Source organism: Nansenia antarctica, assembly GCF_963989245.1.
Source record: "Nansenia antarctica genome assembly, contig: SCAFFOLD_248, whole genome shotgun sequence".
NCBI lineage: Eukaryota > Metazoa > Chordata > Actinopteri > Argentiniformes > Microstomatidae > Nansenia > Nansenia antarctica.
The window spans coordinates 76,203-101,592 of NW_027663048.1; the positions used below are offsets into that span (position 1 = coordinate 76,203).

A 25,390-nucleotide genomic window follows, 5' to 3' on the forward strand; every position below is an offset into this window, starting at 1 on the left:
CCAACTGCCAATCAAATAAAAAGAAGAAGAAGAAGGATACTGCCGTTTTCTGCACTCTATATTAGCACTAGCAATGAGTCTGGCCATGTGCTTTCTATGGGCGCCGCCATTGCTGCTCTTCAATGAAGCTCGTCTGGCGCAGTTCACCTGCAGAGATTGTTATTTGAGTACTGTCTTAAGTTGGTGTTATAATTCAGATTGTATGGCAAAGTGTACTGTTAAGTAGCCTAATGCAGTGTTTCCCAACCCTCTCCTCGGGAAACCATAAACCATATTAATTGCTTTGTACTTGATTAGTTGAATCACGTGTGCTGGTGGTTGAACAGATCAAATATGTGGTGCGGCTGGGGTGCCCCGAGGAGAGGGTTGGGAAACACTGAATGTGTATGGTTAAGTTACATGTACTTTTGTATTGTAGAATGCATTTTGATATTGTAGATCAGTACTGTATTATTAGTAACAACATGTGTACTTAATACCTCTTTCTGTTTATTGCAGAACCACACATACACCCATTGTAGTGTTTGCAATCATCCTACCCTGCCTGAACCCACGAAAGAAACCTGAACACAAAGTCAATCTCCTGTCGTGTGTCCTGATCGACGCCCCAGGGGCGAATGGAGCATACTCTCATTGAACTATTCACCTTATACAGTCCTTTCCCATAACCTCACTAACATTTACCATCAACATTCAAAACAACCACAAAGGAAGAAGCAACACCGTCAAGATCTGGATTTTACTTCCTACTGACGTCAACGCGGTGAGTTTTCAGACGTGAACTTTCACCTCAGAAGCCATTACAGAGGAGACGGAGGTGGTGAGAGAATGGCGTCTAAACCCTCTCTCTCTGAGGAGAATCTCTCCTGTCCTGTGTGCTGTGACGTCTTCAAGGATCCTGTCGTCCTCCATTGTGGCCACAGCTTCTGTAAAACCTGTCTGCAGGATTTCTGGAAACATAAAGACACTCAGGAATGTCCAATGTGCAGGAGAAAATCATCCATGGACTTCCCTCCTCGTAACCTGGCGTTAAAGAACCTGTGTGAGGACTTCTTACAGGAGAGAAGTCAGAGAGCTGCAGCAGGGTCTGAGGTGCTCTGCAGTCTGCACAGTGAGAAACTTAAGCCCATCTGTGAAGCTGTACTGGAACATAAGAGTGAACTCCAGACTGCACTGGAACCCTTAAAGGAGAAGCTGAAGACCTTTGAAGAGGTTAAACTGACTTGTGATGAAACAGCTAAACATATTGAGAGCCAGGCCCAGCGCACAGAGAGGCAGATGAAGGAGCAGTTTGAGAAGCTTCACCAGTTTCTACAAGATGAAGAGAGAGTCAGGATCGCTGCACTGAGGGAGGAAGAGGAGCAGAAGAGTCAGGTGATGAAGAGGAAGATTGAGGGGCTGAGCGGAGAGATATCATCACTTTCAGACACAATCAGAGCCACGGAGGAGGAGCTAAAAGCTGATGACATCACATTCCTGCTGAACTTCAAGGCCTCCATGGACAGAGCCCAGAGCACACTGCCGGATCCAGAGAAGGTTTCAGGAGCGCTGATAGACGTGGCAAAGCACCTGGGCAACCTGCAGTTCAGAGTCTGGGAGAAGATGCAGGGAATAGTGGAATACACTCCTGTGATTCTGGACCCCAACACTGCAGACCCACATCTCATCCTGTCTGAGGATCTGATTAGTGTGACACGCAGAGAAGAGGAACAGCAGCTTCCTGACAACCCAGAGAGGTTTGACTCCTGTGCTGTGGTCCTGGGCTCTGAGGGCTTTGACTCAGGGACACACAGCTGGGACGCTGAGGTGAAGGGGAGTATAGGCTATGGCCTGGGTGTGATGACAGAGTCTGCAGACAGGAAGGGCTTAGGCTTTTTGAATGGATCCTGGTGGCTTAGGTTTTATAAGGGGAGTTTTCATACACGTGTTCCAGGTGTTCCAGTCACTCCCCTCACAGAGAGCCAGAACCCCCAGAGGGTCAGAGTGCAGCTGGACTGGGACAGAGGAAAGGTGTCATTCTCTGACCCTGACACTAACACACACCTACACACACTCACACACACCTTCACTGAGAAAGTCTTTCCATTTATCTGGATTTATTGTAAACGTCATCCTCTGAGGGTGTTACCAGCGAAGGTGTCTGTATCCATGGTGGTGCAGGGGGCGGGGAAGGGGGCGGGGAGGAGGCGGGGGAGGGGGGGGAGGGGGGGAGGGGCAATACCGTGAAGCAATTCCCTCAGAGTCTTAACTTCCATTGCTCTTTCTAAACATACTGTTAAAAAGGCTTTGGAGGACTGAGTGGTCAAAGCGGCCAATCACTGGCCAGCAGAGGGCGGGACCAGGAAGTACGAGCGGAGAAAGAATACTGGCAGTTTGAGCAGGAATTACGAGCGGAGAAAGTTGCGAATACCTATTAGTTTAGTTAACCCATTTAGAGTTTAGTTAAGATTGTTATGTATCGTGAGTTGTGCGTCCACGATAAAGTGAGTAATCCTCTGTGTTTCCTCAGCATTGGGAGTAGTTCATGTGTATTAGATGTTGAATGTTTGTCGGTTGGGGAGATTGCATGATGTTATGACTGGCGCGTGCGCACTACTGCCCATATGCTGTACGTATGCTAGGTGTATGTTTGATGTGCTGTGTATATGTATATGTGTTATAGGGTAGATAGCATGTGGCATAAGTATATGTGTATATATGTATGTTCAGTGGAGTCTGTGTAATGTTCTTACAGTTGTATTCTGTTGTCTTTGCAGAACCACAAGTTCACGCATTCATTAAAACCTTTGATGGTAACCTGGCCTGGTTATTGTATCTACGCATAATGGGACATCATAGTTCTAACTGGACTACCCACAGTGATTTGGACTATCCACCAGTCAAGTTTATCTCTATATTTTTCACATACACATGATCTTTGTAACCTTCCTCCTCTGAGGGTGTTACCAGCGAAGGTGTCTGTATCCATGGTTACGCCCTCTGTCTGACTCAATGATTAACTAACTTACAGTACGTACTGAGACCTTAGTGTTCCTCTGAGACAATCAAAGATAAATAACACTTACTAATCAGTCAGCAATATACATGTATTTCCAGAAATATAAAAGATGAATAAACCCTTTGATTATGATGTTCAACTGTCTGACTTTATCACAACACAAACTAGATGATCGAGGCTAGTTCCCATATGTTGTTCCTTAGAGGATGTTACCTGGAAACATAAAACATCTAAAAACAGACTGTTACTTGTTCTTATTTTCACTTGTTTGCCTATTTTAACCTGCTATTACTTTTGCTCTTGTATTACATTCTTATATATGTAAAGTTAAACCAAGTTAGGCTTAAGGAAGGGACAGTAGGTCCTGGATACTAGATTTCAGGGGTAACTAGGCCCGCCGAGATCCAAGTTAGGCTTAAGGATGGGACAGTAGGTCCTGGATACTAGATTTCAGGGGTAACCAGGCCCGGCGAGATCCAAGTTAGGCTTAAGGAAGGGACAGTAGGTCCTGGATACTAGATTTCAGGGGTAACCAGGCTCGCCGAGATCCAAGTTAGGCTTAAGGAAGGGACAGTAGGTCCTGGATATTAAGGGGTAACCAGGCCCCGGTTGAAATACCCTGCAACCAAGTGAGAGGGCAGTACATTGCGGGTGGGGTAGCGTGTACCACAGGTGCAGGTCCCATACTAGCGTGACTACACTCACTGAGGGGGCTAAAATAATATATAGTAGTGTGTGAATGTATCACATGTATCACATAGTGTGTAAGAGATGTAAATCTTTACCTTTTATTTTGACTGTTTTCCCCTGCTTTTATATTCATTCTATGCTTGTATATGTTTTTATATTCACTTTATGTTTTTATTCCTGTTGTAAAGCACTTTGAGCTGCATTTCTTGTATGAAAGGTGCTATATAAATAAAGCTTTACTAAAGCACTCTGTGAGCCCTGGTCTGGGATAGGGGCTATAGAAATACATTTTAGTACTTATAATAGGAAATGACTGACAGGGAGGCTAGGCAAGGCAGGCCAGCGTGTCTGTCTACCCTCTCTCTCTCCAACCACTTATATTTATATAGATATCTTCACATTTTAAAGAAGAGCTTTTTATTCAGGCCTAAAACTTTTAATTTTTTAGCAAAACAAGCTGTGTCGCTATCTACCCTTTTCCTGCTGAGATGTCTAAGAAAGTCCTGAAACCTGCAATTAACGTGACGACATATCTCCACAACCCCTTCACACACACACACACACACACACACACACACACACACACACACACACACACACACACACACACACACACACATTCAGCTCTCTGGTGCTGCCGTTCACTAGCAACAACATTACGTATGTACGTATGTAGGACTCTCTGAAGGACTTTACACACATTTACTGTTAGAAAGGTTCCAATATTCTAAGTTCATGATTATTATATTTGGTTATCATTTCCACCTTAAGAGCTAAGCTGTGCGTAATATCACCGGCCACCTTAAGTGCGCAGTGCATTCTGGGCCGCATTGATTCAGATCGGGAGAATAAGTTGCAAGCTTCCGTCAACAAGTTTCTCATGTTCCAACTCCAACCAGTGAGCATCGCTGTGCAGCATTACAGCGTCAATGTGCGTCACTGAACTACTGTAAGTACAATGTGTCACCCAGTGTTTAGGTTGGACATAGTTGCTGTGTTGATTTGGATACTGCCGTTTTCTGCACTCTATATTATTAGCACTAGTGATGAGTCTGAGTCAGTCCATCCTCTCCATGGGCGTGGGTTAGATGTGGCTACAGGCCCCAAACATTTCCCAAATAAGATATATATTCTGGGCCCAGGACAAGTCCGGACGGATTGTAATGGCAGCTAGTGCTGAGGCACAAACATGTACATTTTCAAGCCTGCAAACTGTGACACAATGTGAAAAAATACTTTCTTGTGCAATATGACAACCCTAGTTGACTATCTGTGCAGTATAGTACAGTGGATTGTGTACATAGCCTCTATTGATGTAAACCAGCTCTTTATCTTCTTGTGATTTTATGCATCTATGCTTTTTTCCAAAATGTGTTTCTTTTTCCTTTCTTAAACACCAGGGGAGCCTCCCCTCCTAAATTTCGTTGTTTGGTACCTGTACTGTAACAATGACAAATAAAGTCTATCTATCTATCTATCTATCTATATATGTATGTTATGTTAAAACTGTATAGGCATAAACCGTTAATATGTTGAAGGTTGTTACCTGGTTCAGAATCCTCACTGGAATCCTATTGTTGTGAATGGTTTAGTCTAGTTTGATGCCAAATTAAGATTCAAAAAAGTACATTTTTGAGAGAATTACATGACATCGACCTGTTTACTGTACCTATTCTCTGTACCTGTTCTCTGTACCTGTTCACTGTCCACCTATAATGTTTTTACTTGATTCCAGCTAATTTGTGAATGAATACGTTTTTGTTTGTGTATGGTCAATCCATTTTTATGTAAATATGGTTTCATGCTGTATTGATTTACAATAACTTCATTGCATTTCATTAAATCGTGTTGCTTTACTACAAAAAACACATCTGATTGAGGAAGACTACAAAACATTGAGAAAGGATTTGGTAAACCAAGTATTTCATGCGTCATATGGTAAGAAGAGGGGTGTGGCCATAGTAATTAATATGAATGAATGAATGAATGAATGGTCTTTATTGTCATTGATATAGTACAGGTACCAAACAACGAAATTTAGGAGGGGGGGCTCCCCTGGTGTTAGGAAAGAAAAAAAAAAAAGAAAAAAACACAAGAAGGGAAGGAGCTGGTTTCCATAAATAAAGGCTATGTACACTATACTATACTGTACAGAGACGACTAGGGTTGTCATATCTCTACCATTCTCTGAAGAGAAAGTGATAAAAGATAATAGGAGAAGATATGTAATGGTTGACCCTATTACATTAACCATAGCTAAAGGTAAATAATCTTTTTTTCATTTCATACCTATTAGTTTACTCTAACGAATTAAAATGATTAACAAGCATAATGGCACAGAGAATGCAGAGATGTGTATATATACAAAGGGTTGAAATATATGTTATTATTATTATTATTACTTTATTATCACATAACAGCTATTTGAAGCAAACTATGGAAAATGTATAACTGAGTAGTGAAATACTCAGAAATAGTGAAATACATTCTTAGAAATGTCTACCGTGTCATGATTACAAAGATACCACTTGAGCACACACACTGTGACACTAACGGGTCTTCGTTGTCATCGTTGTCATAGCGAATCATACTGGTAGGGTCGGGAAAACCTCGCGGGTCGGAAACTCCGGTACTTACACCGCCATGTGCTTTCTATGGGCGTGCTCTTCAATGAAGCTCGTCTGGCGCAGTTCACCTGCAGAGATTGTTATTTGAGTACTAGTGTCTTAAGTTGGTGTTATAATTCAGATTGTATGGCAAAGTGTACTGTTAAGTAGCCTAATGCAGTGTTTCCCAACCCTCTCCTCGGGAAACCATAAACCATATTAATTGCTTTGTACTTGATTAGTTGAATCACGTGTGCTGGTGGTGGAACAGATCAAATATGTGGTGCGGCTGGGGTGCCCCGAGGAGAGGGTTGGGAAACACTGAGGGCCGGTTTCACAGACAAGGCTTAAGCCTAATCCTGGACTAAAAAGCATCTTCAATGGAGATTTTACATTGAAAGTGTGATTTAGTCCAGGACTAGGCTTAAGCCGTGTCTGTGAAACCGGCCCTGAATGTGTATGGTTAAGTTACATGTACTTTTGTATTGTAGAATGCATTTTGATATTGTAGATCAGTACTGTATTATTAGTAACAACATGTGTACTTAATACCTCTTTCTGTTTATTGCAGAACCACACATACACCCATTGTAGTGTTTGCAATCATCCTACCCATGCCTGAACTGTACCCTGCCTGAACCCACGAAAGAAACCTGAACACAAAGTCAATCTCCTGTCATGTGTGTCCTGATCGACGCCCCGGGGGCGAATGGAGCATACTCTCATTGAACTATTCACCTTACACAGTCCTTTCCCATAACCTCACTAACATTTACCATCAACATTCAAAACAACCACAAAGGAAGAAGCAACACCGTCAAAATCTGGATTTTACTTCCTACTGACTTCAACTCGGTGAGTTTTCAGAAGTGAACTTTCACCTCAGAAGCCATTACAGGGGAGACGGAGGTGGTGAGAGAATGGCGTCTAAACCCTCTCTCTCTGAGGAGAATCTCTCCTGTCCTGTGTGCCGTGACATCTTCAAGGATCCTGTCGTCCTCCATTGTAGCCACAGCTTCTGTAAAACCTGTCTGCAGGAATTCTGGAAACAGAAAGACACTCAGGAATGTCCAATGTGCAGGAGGAAATCATCCCTGGATATTCCTCCTCGTAACCTGGCGTTAAAGAACCTGTGTGAGGACTTCTTACAGGAGAGAAGTCAGAGAGCTGCAGCAGGGTCTGAGGTGCTCTGCAGTCTGCACAGTGAGAAACTCAAGCTCTTCTGTCTGGAGCATAAACAGCCCATCTGTGTGATTTGTCAGACTTCAAAACAGCATAAAAAACATGACTGTTGCCCGGTAGATGAAGCTGTACTGGATCATAAGAGTGAACTCCAGACTGCACTGGAACCCTTAAAGGAGAAGCTGAAGACCTTTCTAGAGGTTAAACTGACTTGTGATGAAACAGCTAAACATATTGAGAGCCAGGCCCAGCGCACAGAGAGGCAGATGAAGGAGCAGTTTAAGAAGCTTCACCAGTTTCTACGAGATGAAGAGAGAGTCAGGATCGCTGCAGTGAGGAAGGAAGAGGAGCAGAAGAGTCAGGTGATGAAGAGGAAGATTGAGGGGCTAAGCAGAGGGATATCATCACTTTCAGACACAATCAGAGCCATGGAGGAGGAGCTAAAAGCTGATGACATCACATTCCTGCTGAACTTCAAGGCCTCCATGGACAGAGCCCAGAGCACACTGCCGGATCCGGAGAAGGTTTCAGGAGCGCTGATAGACGTGGCAAAGCACCTGGGCAACCTGCAGTTCAGAGTCTGGGAGAAGATGCAGGGAATAGTGGAATACACTCCTGTGATTCTGGACCCCAACACTGCCCACCCACATCTCATCCTGTCTGAGGATCTGACCAGTGTGACATTCAGAGCAGAGAAACAGCAGCTTCCTGACAACCCAGAGAGGTTTGACCTCTGGCCAGTGGTCCTGGGCTCTGAGGGCTTTGACTCTGGGACACACAGCTGGGACGTTGAGGTGGGGGGGAATACATTCTATGGCCTGGGTGTGATGACAGAGTCTGCAGACAGGAAGGGCTTAGGCCTTTGGTCTGGATCCTGGCAGCTTGAGTTTTATAATGGGAGTTTTCAAACACGTGTTCCAGGTGGTATAGTCACTCCCCTCACAGTGAGCCAGAAGCCCCAGAGGGTCAGAGTGCAGCTGGACTGGGACAGAGGAAAGCTGTCATTCTCTGACCCTGACACTAACACACACCTACGCACACTCACACACACCTTCACTGAGAAAGTCTTTCCATTAATCTGGATTTATTGTAAACGTCATCCTCTGAGGGTGTTACCAGCGAAGGTGTCTGTATACATGGTGGCGCGGGGGGCGGGGAGGAGGCGGGGGAGGGGGGGGAGGGGGGGAGGGGCAATACTGTGAAGCAATTCCCTCAGAGTCTTAACTTCCATTGCTCTGCCTCTTTCTAAACATACACATGATCTTTGTAACCTTCCTCCTCTGAGGGTGTTACCAGCGAAGGTGTCTGTATCCATGGTTACGCCCTCTGTCTGACTCAATGATTAACTAACTTACAGTACCTACTGAGACCTTAGTGTTCCTCTGAGACAATCAAACATCAATAACACTTACTAATCAGTCAGCAATATTTCCAGAAATATACAAGATGAATAAACCTTTTGATTATGATGTTCAACTGTCTGACCTTATCACAACACAAACTAGATGATCGAGGCTAGTTCCCATATGTTGTTGCTTAGAGGATGTTACCTGGAAACATAAAACATCTAAAAACATACATTGTTACTTGTTCTTATTTTCACTTGTTTGCCTATTTTAACCTGCTATAACTTTTGCTCTTGTATTACGTTCTTATATATGTAAAGTTAAACCAAGTTAGGCTTAAGGAAGGGACAGTAGGTCCTGGATACTAGATTTCAGGGGTAACCAGGCCCGGCGAGATCCAAGTTAGGCTTAAGGAAGGGACAGTAGGTCCTGGATACTAGATTTCAGGGGTAACCAGGCCCGCCGAGATCCAAGTTAGGCTTAAGGAAGGGACAGTAGGTCCTGGATACTAGATTTCAGGGGTAACCAGGCCCGGCGAGATCCAAGTTAGGCTTAAGGAAGGGACAGTAGGTCCTGGATACTAGATTTCAGGGGTAACCAGGCTCGCCGAGATCCAAGTTAGGCTTAAGGAAGGGACAGTAGGTCCTGGATACTAGATTTCAGGGGTAACCAGGCCCGGCGAGATCCAAGTTAGGCTTAAGGAAGGGACAGTAGGTCCTGGATATTAAGGGGTAACCAGGCCCCGGTTGAAATACCCTGCAACCAAGTGAGAGGGCAGTACATTGCGGGTGGGGTAGCGTGTACCACAGGTGCAGGTCCCATACTAGCGTGACTACACTCACTGAGGGGGCTTCACTGAGGGGGCTAAAATAATATATAGTAGTGTATGACATGTATCACATAGTGTGTAAGAGATGTAAATCTTTACCTTTTATTTTGACTGTTTTCCCCTGCTTTTATATTCATTCTATGCTTGTATATGTTTTTATATTCACTTTATGTTCTTATTCCTGTTGTAAAGCACTTTGAGCTGCATTTCTTGTATGAAAGGTGCTATATAAATAAAGCTTTACTAAAGCACTCTGTGAGCCCTGGTCTGGGATAGGGGCTATAGAAATACATTTTAGGACTGATAACAGCAACTGACTGACAGGGAGGCTAGGCAAGGCAGGCCAGTGTGTCTGACTACCCTCTCTCTCTCTCTCTCTCTCTCTCTCTCTCTCTCTCTCTCTCTCTCTCTCTCTCTCTCTCTCTCTCTCTCCAAACACTTATATTTATATAGATATCTTCACATTTTAAAGAAGAGCTTTTTATTCAGGCCTAAAACTTTTTATTTTTTAGCAAAACAAGCTGTGTCGCTATCTACCCTTTTCCTGCTGAGATGTCTAAGAAAGTCCTGAAACCTGCAATTAACGTGACGACATTATCTCCACCACCCCTTCTCACACACACACACACACACACACACACACACACACACACACACACACACACACACACACACATTCAGCTCTCTGGTGCTGCCGTTCACTAGCAACAACATTACGTATGTAGGACTCTCTGAAGGACTTTACACACATTTACTGTTAGAAAGGTTCCAATATTCTAAGTTCATGATTATTATATTTGGTTATCATTTCCACCTTAAGAGCTAAGCTGTGCGTAATATCACCGGCCACCTTAAGTGCGCAGTGCATTCTGGGCCGCATTGATTCAGATCGGGAGAATAAGTTGCAAGCTTCCGTCAACAAGTTTCTCATGTTCCAACTCCAACCAGTGAGCATCGCTGTGCAGCATTACAGCGTCAATGTGCGTCACTGAACTACTGTAAGTACAATGTGTCACCCAGTGTTTAGGTTGGACATAGTTGCTGTGTTGATTTGGATACTGACGTTTTCTGCACTCTATATTATTAGCACTAGTGATGAGTCTGAGTCAGTCCATCCTCTCCATGGGCGTGGGTTAGATGTGGCTACAGGCCCCAAACATTTCCCAAATAAGATATATATGTATGTTATGTTAAAACTGTATTGGCATAAACCGTTAATATGTTGAAGGTTGTTACCTGGTTCAGAATCCTCACTGGAATCCTATTGTTGTGAATGGTTTAGTCTAGTTTGATGCCAAATTAAGATTCAAAAAAGTACATTTTTGAGAGAATTACATGACATCGACCTGTTTACTGTACCTATTTACTGTACCTGTTCTCTGTACCTGTTCTCTGTACCTGTTCACTGTCCACCTATAATGTTTTTACTTGATTCCAGCTAATTTGTGAATGAATACGTTTTTGTTTGTGTATGGTCAATCCATTTTTATGTAAATATGGTTTCATGCTGTATTGATTTACAATAACTTCATTGCATTTCATTAAATCGTGTTGCTTTACTACAAAAAACACATCTGATTGAGGAAGACTACAAAACATTGAGAAAGGATTTGGTAAACCAAGTATTTCATGCGTCATATGGTAAGAAGAGGGGTGTGGCCATAGTAATTAATATGAATGAATGAATGAATGGTCTTTATTGTCATTGCTACAGTACAGGTACCAAACAACGACATTTAGGAGGGGGGGCTCCCCTGGTGCTAGGAAAGAAGAAAAAAAACTGAAAAAAACACAAGGGAAGGAGCTGGTTTACATAAATAAAGGCTATGTACACTATCCACTATACTATACTGTACAGATAGACGACTAGGGTTGTCATATCTCTACCATTCTCTGAAGAGAAAGTGATAAAAGATAATAGGAGAAGATATGTAATGGTTGACCCTATTACATTAACCATAGCTAAAGGTAATGAATCTTTTTTTCATTTCATACCTATTAGTTTACTCTAACGAATTAAAATGAGTAACAAGCATAATGGCACAGAGAATGCAGAGATGTGTATATATACAAAGGGTTGACATATATGTTATTATTATTATTATTACTTTATTATCACATAACAGCTATTTGAAGCAAACTATGGAACATGTATAACTGAGCAGTGAAATACTCAGAAATAGTGAAATACATTCTTAGAAATGTCTACCGTGTCATGATTACAAAGATACCACTTGAACACACACACACTGTGACACTAACGGGTCTTCATTGTCATCGTTGTCATCGCGAATCATAGCGAATCATACTGGTAGGGTCGGGAAAACCTCGCGGGTCGGAAACTCCGGTACTTACACCGCCATGTGCTTTCTATGGGCGTGCTCTTCAATGAAGCTCGTCTGGCGCAGTTCACCTGCAGAGATTGGTATTTGAGTACTAGTGTCTTAAGTTGGTGTTATAATTCAGATTGTATGGCAAAGTGTACTGTTAAGTAGCCTAATGCAGTGTTTCCCAACCCTCTCCTCGGGAAACCATAAACCATATTAATTGCTTTGTACTTGATTAGTTGAATCACGTGTGCTGGTGGTGGTACAGATCAAATATGTGGTGCGGCTGGGGTGCCCCGAGGAGAGGGTTGGGAAACACTGAATGTGTATGGTTAAGTTACATGTACTTTTGTATTGTAGAATGCATTTTGATATTGTAGATCAGTACTGTATTATTAGTAACAACATGCGTACTGTAATACCTCTTTCTGTTTATTGCAGAACCACACATACACCCATTGTAGTGTTTGCAATCATCCTACCCATTCCTGTCTGCAGGAATTCTGGAAACAGAAAGACACTCAGGAATGTCCAATGTGCAGGGGAAAGTCATCCATGGACTTCCCTTCTAACCTGGCGTTAAAGAACCTGTGTGAGGACTTCTTACAGGAGAGAAGTCAGAGAGCTGCAGCAGGGTCTGAGGTGCTCTGCAGTCTGCACAGTGAGAAACTTAAGCTCTTCTGTCTGGAGGATAAACAGCCCATCTGTGTGATTTGTCAGACTTCAAAAGCTGTACTGGATCATAAGAGTGAACTCCAGACTGCACTGGAACCCTTAAAGGAGAAGCTGAAGACCTTTGAAGAGGTTAAACTGACTTGTGATAAAACAGCTAAACATATTGAGAGCCAGGCCCAGCACACAGAGAGGCAGATGAAGGAGGAATTTGAGAAGCTTCACCAGTTTCTACGAGATGAAGAGAGAGTCAGGATCGCTGCACTGAGGGAGGAAGAGGAGCAGAAGAGTCAGGTGATGAAGAGGAAGATTGAGGAGATATCATCACTTTCAGACACAATCAGAGCCACGGAGGAGGAGCTAAAAGCTGATGACATCAGATTCCTGCTGAACTTCAAGGCCTCCATGGACAGAGCCCAGAGCACACTGCCGGATCCAGAGACGGTTTCAGGAGCGCTGATAGACGTGGCAAAGCACCTGGGCAACCTGCAGTTCAGAGTCTGGGAGAAGATGCAGGGAATAGTGGAATACACTCCTGTGATTCTGGACCCCAACACTGCCCACCCATGGCTCATCCTGTCTGAGGATCTGACCAGTGTGACAGACAGTGAAGAAGAACAGCAGCTTCCTGACAACCCAGAGAGGTTTGACTACCATCCTGTGGTCCTGGGCTCTGAGGGCTTTGACTCAGGGACACACAGCTGGGACGTTGAGGTGGGGGGGAGTACATACTATAGGCTGGGTGTGATGACAGAGTCTGTATGCAGGCAGGGCGAAGGCTATTCGACTGGATCAGGGTGGCATATGTTTTATAATGGGAGTTTTTATACAGGTGTTCCAGGTGTTCTATACACTCCCCTCACAGTGAGCCAGAAGCCCCAGAGGGTCAGAGTGCAGCTGGACTGGGACAGAGGAGAGCTGTCATTCTCTGACCCTGACACTAACACACACCTACGCACACTCACACACACCTTCATTGAGAAAGTCTTTCCATTAATCTGGAATAATTGTACTCTTCATCCTCTGAGGGTGTTACCAGCGAAGGTGTCTGTATTAGGGATGCACGATATTAATGGATAATGGGAAATTAATGTTATTAAATATTTATCGGTTTTATTAAATTTTTGCCGATATAGAGCCGATAATAATGAAGCCGGAAATATTTCTGCTTCCGGTTTCCGCGCTCATGATGCTGCGCCTGCGTACAGACGAGAGCGAAACATGACTTCCCCGGTGTGGACATTCTTCAGAGTTTCTGAGGCAGATAGTGCAGGTTCAGCGTTTGCAATTTGCAAATTGCATTGTTCGACAAAAGTTCGGAGAGGAGGGCAAAGGTCTACGAGTTACAACACAACGAATCTCATAAGTCACCTTAAGATTCACCATTGCAAGCACGCTGTATGGAAGGAATATGATTTTGGCATTGAATACAGCGATGAGGGAACGAAAACAGCTAACAGAAATGCTTCACGCGTGTCGTATATGCACATAATATGTGCACAATGCATATATGGGCTACACACCACTCGCATACGAGAGCCCAGCCCTTTTCAGTTGCTTTATTAAGCATACTAGTGTAGCCTACTATGTGCCTTGTGTCATTCTGTTTATCTGCAGACTAAGCAGCCATTTGGCACTAGTTTCTGTAAAAGTTCTATAAAACGTTTGGTTCTTTAAAAGTCTTTATTTTTGTATTGACTGATGCACTTTATTTATTTATTTTTTGATATTTTATTTATGCATTTTCAATTTACAGGGATAGACAAAATGCACTTTATTTTTGACACTTTTTTTGATCTAATTACTCTTAGGTGAGCCTTTTTTGTTTTCATAAAAGGAGGCCAGATCTTGGCTTAAAAAAAAGCATTGTGCACTGTCTATAACAGATTATGTTTGTTAGAGGAAATAATAAATGAACATTTGAAGAGTCAGAAGTGTTCTCTTTGTTGTGTTAACAATAGTGATGTAAGTTAGATTTGGTGAGATCACTATGGAATATTAAATCATCAATCTTTGCTCACTACATAGCCTTTCTTACCTTCAGGTGTGCATGAACTACAGGTTATCAACTGTGAAATTATATCTGTTCTCATATCGGTTATCATATCGGTTATCGGCCACGAGAAGCGGGTAAACATCGGTATCGGTTGGGGGAAAATGCATATCATGCATCCCTAGTCTGTATCCATGGTTACGCCCTCTGTCTGAACCAATGATTAACTAACTTACAGTACTTAGACCTTAGTGTTCCTCTGAGACAATCAAACATCAATAACACTTACTAATCAGTCAGCAATATTTCCAGAAATATAAAAGATGAATAAACCCTTTGATTATGATGTTCAACTGTCTGACCTTATCACAACACAAACTAGATGATCGAGGCTAGTTCCCTATTATCTGTTGTTAACTCTGTGTTCTATGTGTCTCATGTTATCTGTTGTTAACTCTGTGTTCTATGTGTCATGTTATCTGTTGTTAACTCTGTGTTCTATGTGTCATGTTATCTGTTGTTAACTCTGTGTTCTATGTGTCTCATGTTATCTGTTGTTAACTCTATGTTCTATGTGTCATGTTATCTGTTGTTAACTCTGTGTTCTATGTGTCATGTTATCTGTTGTTAACTCCGTGTTCTATGTGTCATGTTATCTGTTGTTAACTCTGTGTTCTATGTGTCTCATGTTATCTGTTGTTAACTCTGTGTTCTATGTGTCATGTTATCTGTTGTTAACTCTGTGTTCTATGTGTCATGTTATCTGTTGTTAACTCTGTGTTCTATGTGTCATGTTATCTGTTGTTAACTCTGTGTTCTATGTGTCATGTTATCTGTTGTTAACTCTGTGTTCTATGTGTCATGTTATCTGTTGTTAACTCTGTGTTCTATGTGTCATGTTATCTGTTGTTAACTCTGTGTTCTATGTGTCATGTTATCTGTTGTTAACTCTGTGTTCTATGTGCTCATGTTATCTGTTGCTTGTTGTTTCTGTGTTTTCTGTTTTTCCCATATTGTCAGCGTCTTTGAGCCCCGGAAAAGCGCTATATAAATACAATGAATTATTATTATTATTATTATTATTATTAAAATCTTGAATTTGGGGGAATAATACTATGTTGCTTACTTGTGTGAGTTCTGATACTGTAAAGTCCCTTGTGTCTCATTAGCGCCACCTGCTGGTCACTTGTTGTCAGGTCATCAGCTCCATCTGGTGGTCAGTGTTACAGGAGCTGATCAACTTCCTAATAACGAGTTAACGACCATATTGGTTAACTATTAGTAAACAAGCTAATAAGCGGACCATTTTCATCACCCTCCTGTCCCAGATTGACAGATGGACAGACAGACAGACAGACAGACAGACAGACAGATCCTCAGACGTCCTCACAAGTCATTATCTCTCAACCCTGAGGAAGAGACACCCCCCCCCCCCCACACACATCCCCCCCCCCACACAGACACACACACACACACGCACACACACATACACCCCCCCCCCACACACACACGCACACACACACACCCCCCCCCACACAGACACACGCACGCACACACACACACACACACACACAACGGGTATGAAAGCCGTCCCCTTTGGAAAGGCAGAGTCGATTATTTTCATTTGCTTAATTACCTAATTAATAGAAAGCTAATTACTTTGTTGTGTGCATGAGTGCCTATGGAGAGGCTGTGTGACATAACTGATAGTAATCCTCAATTAATCTGTTGTAAAGCAGCACTCTATCAAGTCAACTCTGATCCAGCGCCTATCACCACATCAAACCAACAATCATGTCAAAACTATTCAGACAAAAACACTTTGATGTTCGACTCCATTGAGCCTACGAGACCTGATATGATATGTCTATTACTCGCTGTGGTAAATCAGAAATCAGCCAACTCCCACCGCCATTGTAAGTCATTGAATGTCAGTCAGTCACGGTCGGTCAGTCAGTCACTGTCAGTGAAGCGTTGTTTGTTTGTTTGTTTGTTTGTCCGAGTTTTCAAAGGGGGCGTGGCTTAGCGATAGGTCCGTTGACATTCCGCCCCCATCCTCTCCACCGGCAGTCCTGCAGCGCTCTCTGCAGGCCAGACGCGGCATTGCTCCCCACACCTCCTTCACCCTTCATGTGCATATCGTGGGCTTAAATTACCCTTTGTTGCTGTTAAGACTCTTTTTACTCATATTTGGATCTTGCATGTAATATGCAATATGTATCCTACTTATCAATCCAAATAAAGCATTAAACTGTGTGTGTGTGTGTGTGTGTGTGTGTGTGTGTGTGTGTGTGTCTGTGTGTCTGTGTGTCTGTGTGTCTGTGTCTGTGTCTGTGTCTGTGTCTGTGTCTGTGTGTGTGTGTGCGTGTGTGTGTGTGTGTGTGTGTGTAGAGGCCTGAGATGGTACTACACTCCCTGTTCCTCTCCTCGTTTGGACTAATACATGTCACCTGTGTATTTATGTCCTCCCTTCCTGGCACTCTGCTGGTCAATCTCCCTGTTTGTTCTGTGTAAGTGTGTGTTCCGTGTAAGTGTGTGTTCCTTGTAAGTGTGTGAGAACGGAGAGTTGAACCAGTTTAACCAGAGAGTTGAACCAGTTTGTAAGGAGTGATCTTTGTGTCGATCAGGTCAGTGAGATCTCTGACTTGGTATAAGTGTGATAGTTGTAGTTGTGTTGCTGTGGTGTTATAGTTTAGTATGACCCCCTGTCATAATACTGCTGGTTTCTGGGCCTCAGATTGGTCGGCAGGTGAGGGTGCATGACAGGGTGATGGTGTATGACAGGGTGAGGGTGTATGACAGGGTGAGGGTGTATGACAGGGTGAGGGTGTATGACAGGGTGAGGGTGTATGACAGGGTGAGGGTGTATGACAGGGTGAGGGTGTATGACAGGGTGAGGGTGTATGACAGGGTGAGGGTGAGGGTGTATGACAGGGTGAGGGTGTATGACAGGGTGAGGGTGTATGACAGGGTGAGGGTGTATGACAGGGTGAGGGTGTATGACAGGGTGAGGGTGTATGACAGGGTGAGGGTGTATGACAGGGTGAGGGTGAGGGTGCATGGTAGGGTGAGGGTTAACCCTTAAACTTGTAAACTTGTGTATATAGAATAAAATGCTGAAAAGGGCTCCTCAAACTCTTACAGTTGAGTTTTTTTTAAGTTAAGTTAAGTTTGATATTCTGTATCCAGGCGCTGTCGTTGTCAATAGCTTCAATCTTTTATTATGGTGTTCAGTACCATATGTGAAATGCACACTTTGCAGTGGTCGTCACAAACTCCCTTCTTATTAAATATGACTCACTGTCTGACTTGTGTCTCAGAGCAGCAAGGCACCAGACTGAGCTGACCCAGGGAGTGTTCTCCAGCAGATGGCGCCAAACTATCATTAAAAATATGTGTTGTGAAATGTAGGGATGTTTCTTTATGTCCACAACTTCTATCTGGATGACAGTAAAGTGTGTGACTGTAAAATACTTCATTCTTTGAAAAACTTTTACTGGTCACACACTGAGTCCATTGATAACCCTCTCTGATAACCCTCTCTGATAACCCTCTCTGATAACTCTCTCTGATAACCCTGTCTGATAACCCTCTCTGATAACCCTCTCAGAGTTACATACATACATGTAACAGAGTTATCATACTTACATGTAACATACATGTAACAGAGTTAATATACATGTAACAGAGTTACATACATGTAACATACATGTAACATAGTTACATACATACATGTAGCAGAGTTATCATACATTCATGTAACATACATGTAGCAGAGTTACATACATGTAACATAGTTATCATACATTCATGTAACATACATGTAGCAGAGTTACATACATACATACATGTAACATACATGTAACATAGTTATCATACATTCATGTAACATACATGTAGCAGAGTTACATACATACATACATGTAACATACATGTAACATAGTTATCATACATTCATGTAACATACATGTAGCAGAGTTACATACATACATACATGTAACATACATGTAACATAGTTATCATACATTCATGTAACATACATGTAGTAGAGTTACATACATGTAACACAGATTCACAGCCAAAGTGTTTGTCTCATCAGTTAGGTGTCAACATTCCCTGAGTCTAACGTGTCCACCCCCCCTATGCCCCTGTCCTAGGCTGCATCCCTGGTGCGCTGACACAAGGATCTGGGAAGATTATGAACACCTCCACGGCCGGTCTAACAGGTGAGTGAGGATTCTGTTACAGCATCTCTGCCTTAACTTCAACAAGGAGGATGTCTTCCTTTAATCTCTGTATTTAGCACAAGCGGAGTCAAGTGAAGTTTAGGAGGCAGTGGATGTGTCTCCACTACACTACTGTGTCTCTACCTGAATACAGTAGCATGACAGTATAGTGTAGCACACCTGAATACAGTAGCATGACAGTATAGTGTAGCACACCTGAATACAGCAGCATGACAGTATAGTGTAGCACACCTGAATACAGCAGCATGACAGTATAGTGTAGCACACCTGAATACAGTAGCATGACAGTATAGTGTAGCACACCTGAATACAGCAGCATGACAGTATAGTGTAGCACACCTGAATACAGTAGCATGACAGTATAGTGTAGCACACCTGAATACAGTAGCATGACAGTATAGTGTAGCACACCTGAATACAGCAGCATGACAGTATAGTGTAGCACACCTGAATACAGTAGCATGACAGTATAGTGTAGCACACCTGAATACAGTAGCATGACAGTATAGTGTAGCACACCTGAATACAGCAGCATGACAGTATAGTGTAGCACACCTGAATACAGTAGCATGACAGTATAGTGTAGCACACCTGAATACAGTAGCATGACAGTATAGTGTAGCACACCTGAATACAGTAGCATGACAGTATAGTGTAGCACACCTGAATACAGCAGCATGACAGTATAGTGTAGCACACCTGTATAATAGTCATAATAATTCATTGTATTTATATAGCGCTTTTCCGGGGCTCAAAGACGCTGACAATATGGGAAAAACAGAAAACACCAAGCAACAGATAACATGAGCACATAGAACACAGAGTTAACAACAGGCACAGAGAACAATTAACACAGCAATGTCCGGGGGGGGGGGGGGGGAGGGAGGGTGGCAGGGTTAGGGGAGATGGGTAGGGGTAGGGGAGGTTGTATGCGTGGGAGAACAGGTAGGTTTTGAGGTGGGATTTAAAAGTGGAGAGTGAGGGTGAGTCTCTGATAGGGCTTTCACACCGGCAAAGAACCGTGCCGGTTCGCGTTCGCGTTCGGAAACCTCTGAACCTTGGTGCTGTCTGGCGAACGAGCCCGCGTTCATACCAGTGTAACCTAAACCATCCGCGTTATCAACGCTGGGTGATGAAGGGGCGGGATAAACAAACATTTCACAACTAGATGGCAGCTACTTCACTGGAAATGAAGATAATATCTTCCACTACAGTATCTGAAATAAACAACATTTTCTGTGAAACAAAACAAAAGACACTTTCTACACGCGTTCTTTTACTAATCAGCTGCTCCGTTACTGGAATAGAAATGGCTTACGAAATTCGCGTTCGCGCATGTCCGCGCGCGTGTGCGTGTGTGTGTTTGCTGAGCATGTGAGGAAGATAGAGAGAATAATGACACTTTTGATATTGTTTTGGATCACTAATGATTAGATTTACATTAGATTACATTTTGTCTACTTCCTCCTTGCTGGTCTCTGCAGCCTAGAATAGGACACACCCACTGACGACGTCACGGTTCGCGTTTTTGGTTCACCTGAGAACTACTATTTTTTGGTGCCCGCTGCGAACCAACTTTTCAGGTTCCGAACCAATTGAGCTTCGGTCTGAACGCGCCGGCCGGTTCCAGACTTGGTTTGCGAACGCGAACCGGCACGGTTCTTTGCCGGTGTGAAAGCCCTATGAGTGGTTGAGGGAGAGAGTTCCAGAGGCGGGGTGCAGCTGGTGAAAAAGCACGGTGACCGAAGCCTTTGAGTTTCGAAGGTGGCACAGTGAGGGGAACAGTGGATGAGGATGGGAGGGTACGGGGAGGGCGGTGGGGGACAAGGAGGTCAGTCAGGTAAGGGGGGGCCAGGCTATGGAGGGCTTTGTATGTGAGGATGAGGACTTTGAATTTGATACGTTCTTTGATGGGTAGCCAGTGGAGAGAGTGGAGGACAGGAGTGATGTGGTCACGGGACCGGGTGTTTGAACCATCTGGGGCCTCATTTATAAAGCGTTGCGTGCCTACGCACCTTTGCAAAGCAAGAACATTTACGTCACCAACATTCGGATTTATAAAACGGTGCGCACGCCAGTGGAATTTGCAAGTTCCACGCCTGCTTCCCTTTATGAATCACAATCAACTCTAATGTTGCACATGTGAACGAGCGTCTTGTCCCACCCTTTTTGACGCCCATAGTTGCCTATAATAATAATAATAACTTTGTATTTGTATAGCACTTTTCCTGCAAACGTTGCATATAAATGGTTAGTCAAACGCCTGACAGAACGCCGGAAAAAATACTTTTCACCCAATCAGTCAATTTCCGATATTTTCACCTTAAATCACCTTAGTGGGCGTACGCAAGCTTTATAAATGAGGCCCCCAGTCTGTGGAGGGAGCGGGAGGTGATGCCGGTGAGTAGGGAGTTGCAGTAGTCAAGGCGGGAGGAGATAAAGGCGTGGATGAGGGATTCAGCAGAGAGGCAGTGTCTAATTTTGGCAATGTTTCAGAGGTGGAAGTAGGAGGTGTTGACGATGGAGCTGACGTGGGGATGAAATGAGAGGGTGGGGACCAGGATGAAGCCAAGGTTGAGAGCCAGGGGGGAGGGGGGGTGATGGTAGTGAGCCAGGGGGGAGGGGGTGATGGTAGTGAGCCAGGGGGGAGGGGGTGATGGTAGTGAGCCAGGGGGGAGGGGGTGATGGTAGTGAGCCAGGGGGGAGGGGGTGATGGTAGTGAGCCAGGGGGGAGGGGGTGATGGTAGTGAGCCAGGGGGGAGGGGGGTGATGGTAGTGAGCCAGGGGGGAGGGGGGTGATGGTAGTGAGCCAGGGGGGAGGGGGTGATGGTAGTGAGCCAGGGGGGAGGGGGGTGATGGTAGTGTCCTCAATGGTGAGTGTGATGGGTCCGGTTTTATTGAGTGTGGATTTGGTGCCGATGAGAATGAGTTCTGTCTTGTCACTGTTGAGTTTGAGGAAGTTAGCCAGGTTAGCCAGGTTTTTATTGCAGATATGCAGTTTTCAATGTGACTGAGGGGTGGGTTCTGAGGGTTCTGGGTGGATTTTGTGCTGATGTAGATCGGGGTGTCGTCAGCGTAACAGTGGAAGTCCAGGTTGAATTGGCGGATGATGTGACCGAGGGGGAGTATGTAGCAGAGGAAGAGCAGGGGGCCGAGGACTGAGCCTTGGGGGACCCCCTGTGTGACAGAGGTATACAGACCATGACAGTATAATGTAGTACACCTGTATACAGACCATGACAGTGCTGTGACATCTTTGGAGTAAATTCTGATCATTGATGGAAGATTTCTAACCTTTATTCTGATCATTGATGGAGAGTTTTAACCTTTATTCTGATCATTGATGGAGGGTTTTAACCTTTATTCTGATCATTGATGGAGAGTTTTAACCTTTATTCTGATCATTGATGGAGGGTTTCTAACCTTTATTCTGATCATTGATGGAGGGTTTCTAACCTTTATTCTGATCATTGATGGAGGGTTTCTAACCCGGCAACAACATTATAAACAAAGCTCACAGCTCACCCTCCCATGGACTCCTAAACTACAAACACTGTGTGTTGGGATTGCTTCCCGCCCAGCCAGTTTTGCATCATAATAAATATAACAAACATCCCGACTGAGGAGCTCTGGGGAGGATGTGAGAGGCAACCTGGACTGCTCTTATATAGGGGGGGTTGTAGGGAAGAGGGGGGGGGGGGGTTGTAGGGAAGAGGGGGGGTTGTAGGGACCCCTCTTCCCTGCAGACGGCCGTGTTCAAGCAGCAGGAAGGTGTTTTTTGGTTTCTCTGAGCAGATAAAAAACAGTCTGTAGACCAGTCTGTAGGACAGTCTGTTGCACAGGGCCATGCTGGTAAATAAAGAGGCCAGCAGCGTAAAAAAAAAAAGGTGATCAATTACTCCCATTACGGTCGGTCCTTTAGGACGCAGCTCTCCTGGTCTGGACATCTGTTATAATATTGTCATAATGTGTAATCAGATGGGAGATGCTCCAGCCAAGTGGTGTACCAAAAAAAGCAGCAGTGAATGTTGCAATTAAAACGCACAATGACAGCTTTCTGTCCATCTGCTGAATAAAACGCTCTTCTCCCCTCACCTCTCTCTCTCCCCATCTCAGGAGAACGATGGTAGGAACGATTATTTTTTTACACACAGAAGGGCCAGCATTAAATCTCTGTTTTTATACGATAAAAAAAATAAATGCTAGTAGATATTATTATAGTCCTATTCTTCACGCTGTTGTGTGGTGGTGTTTTTGGAGAGATGACGTGTTTGACCTGACGGAGGAGGATAGAGGGGAGGGACATTCAAACACCAACAGATCAGTTCTGCATGCTAATTTAACTTTGTAACAGATTCTCTCTTTTTCTTTAATAAGAGACGAAGCACATCATCTGAACTCCCTCCCTGTCTGTCCCGAGGACGTCAGGATGTATAGCCGCGCCTGGTAAAGAGCATGTTTCCCTCCTCTCTTGAAGTAGGAAGTAAAGCAGCAGGGTGAATGTTAAGGAGGGCTTTAGAGAGCGCTCTCCTCCAGCTCCCCTTTCCCTCTCCGAGGATTACTGCTCTTAAAGACGGAGGAACATCAATGCAGGTTTATTTGAGGGATGAAGGCGTTTCTCTGAACGGTGTTTTGGAGCCCTATCATTAGGTCTTCAGCCAGGATTAGTGCTGTTAGGCTTTTAGAAGCTGTGTTTCCTGTCCTGATAAGTCGGATTTTCACCTTCAATCTGGGTGTAAGCCCTGGGCTCCTCCACTCCTCCTGGACCCTCCCTACCCCTGGGGCCTGTGCCTCCTCTCCTCTCCTCTCTCTCTCTCTCTCTCTCTCTCTCTCTCTGTCTGTCTCTCTGTCTCTCTCTCTCTCTGTCTGTCTCTCTGTCTCTCTCTCTCTCTCTCTCTCTCTTGGTCTCTCTCTCTCTGTCTCTGTCTCTCTCTCTCTATCTCTGTCTCTGTCTCTCTCTGTCTCTCTCTCTGTCGGTCTCTCTCTGTCTGTCTGTCTCTCTCTCTCTCTCTGTCTCTGTCTCTCTCTCTCTGTCTCTCTCTCTCTCTCTCTCTCTCTCTCTCTCTCTCTGTCTCTCTCTGTCTCTCTCTGTCTCGCTCTGTCTCTCTCTGTCTCTATCTCTGTCTCTCTCTCTCTCTCTCTCTCTCTCTCTGTGTCTCTCTCTCCTCAGTCTCCTCCCCACTTTATCAACCACTGCCTCCTCTATCCCCCTCCTCCTCCCCCTCCTCCTCCTCCTCCCCCTCCCCCTCCTCCTCCTCCTCCTACTCCCCCTCCTCCTCCTACTCCCCCTCCTCCCCCTCCTCCTCCTCCCCCTCCTCCTCCCCCTCCCCCTCCTCCTCCCCCTCCCCCTCCTCCTCCTCCTCCTCCCCCTCCTCCTCCCCCTCCCCCTATTCCTCCTCCTCCCCCTCCCCCTCCTCCACATCAGCGCTTTTCCCTTTAAACAAACGAGGGTCCTGATGCTCCGGCCCTGTCTCCCCAGGACGGCCCCTGCCTCTCTGCAGCTGTGCCGTATTCATCATCTCCGTACCGAGCAGGGCCGTTTGGCAGCGAGGCGGCGGGGTGACCGGGGTTAACTACTAAAGTTGTATGTAACTTGGAGGCTTCCTTGTGATGATTAATCAACCAGCCCCTCTCCCAGCGTCCCATGCAGCGGGAGCATCTGTGACGGTCAAGCCAAACAAATGGTGGTTCGCCTTTGTTGCCGAAGACGGCCGCTCACCCGACGCTACCGGACATTACAAGCTATTAATTTGACACGGCTGCAGCCACAGGGCCCCCAGCAGCTAATGGAGGTGTTCTCGTGTAGCATCCAGCAGAAACACAGGGAGATGAGTTATGATTGAGCTGAAACACAACATGCTCAACTCCTCTCCCAAAACTTAACCTGCGCTAATGTGGGTTTGGGGGTTAATAAAGGGCAATTGTTTTGTGTGATAAACTGTGTGGTGGCTTCAGACAATAAAGGCAAACGGTCCAGGCAAGGCAGGGGTTTTGACGCACATCCAAATTCAAATTCAAACCGACAAAGTTGTAATCCAGTCCAGGGAGAATTGCGACAAAAAAAATCGGGATTTATTCTCCTTTAAATATAAACATCAAATTCACAGTTCCAATCATAGCATCTTTAGAAAACAGAACAATAAGAAAATAACAAGATATCATTCCAATGCAGTCTCACTTTATAGTGTCTTTTTTTAGTGTCTTTTTTTCTTTGTGTTTCCTTAAATTGTTTCCTTGAGTTCTCCTTCAGTGTGTCAGACTCTCTCCTTGTGTGTGTGAGTCGTGTGTGGTCAAAAAGGGCCCGGCCCAGACCCAGACTAAAGCTACCCTGTCCATTCACACAGCTTCATAAGAAACATTACAACTGATTAACATGACAACATATTAGCCACTGTAACATTCTCGTTATTCAAACATACACACAAGCACCTTCACACACACACACACACACACACACACACACATACACACACACACACACACACACACACACACAAGCA

General features: G+C 44.4%; 2 protein-coding genes across 2 annotated transcripts; both read left to right on the plus strand.

The window, feature by feature from the left end:
* Positions 1-828: 828 nt before the first annotated feature.
* LOC308175331 (uncharacterized protein) lies at positions 829-8,678 on the plus strand (the record flags this gene model as incomplete). Its single annotated transcript, XM_080551011.1, has 2 exons — positions 829-2,186; positions 7,181-8,678. The coding sequence occupies 2 exons, from the start codon at positions 829-831 to the stop codon at positions 8,676-8,678; spliced, it is 2,856 nt and encodes a 951-aa protein (XP_080407137.1).
* A 2,068-nt stretch (positions 8,679-10,746) lies between these two features.
* Positions 10,747-18,869, plus strand: LOC308175332 (E3 ubiquitin-protein ligase TRIM35-like; the record flags this gene model as incomplete). The annotated part of the gene is made up of 4 exons (XM_080551012.1): positions 10,747-10,779; positions 12,420-13,694; positions 17,381-17,705; positions 18,801-18,869. Coding segments are annotated over 4 exons (1,702 nt in total), but the record flags the coding sequence as incomplete, so codon positions are not given.
* Positions 18,870-25,390: the final 6,521 nt, after the last annotated feature.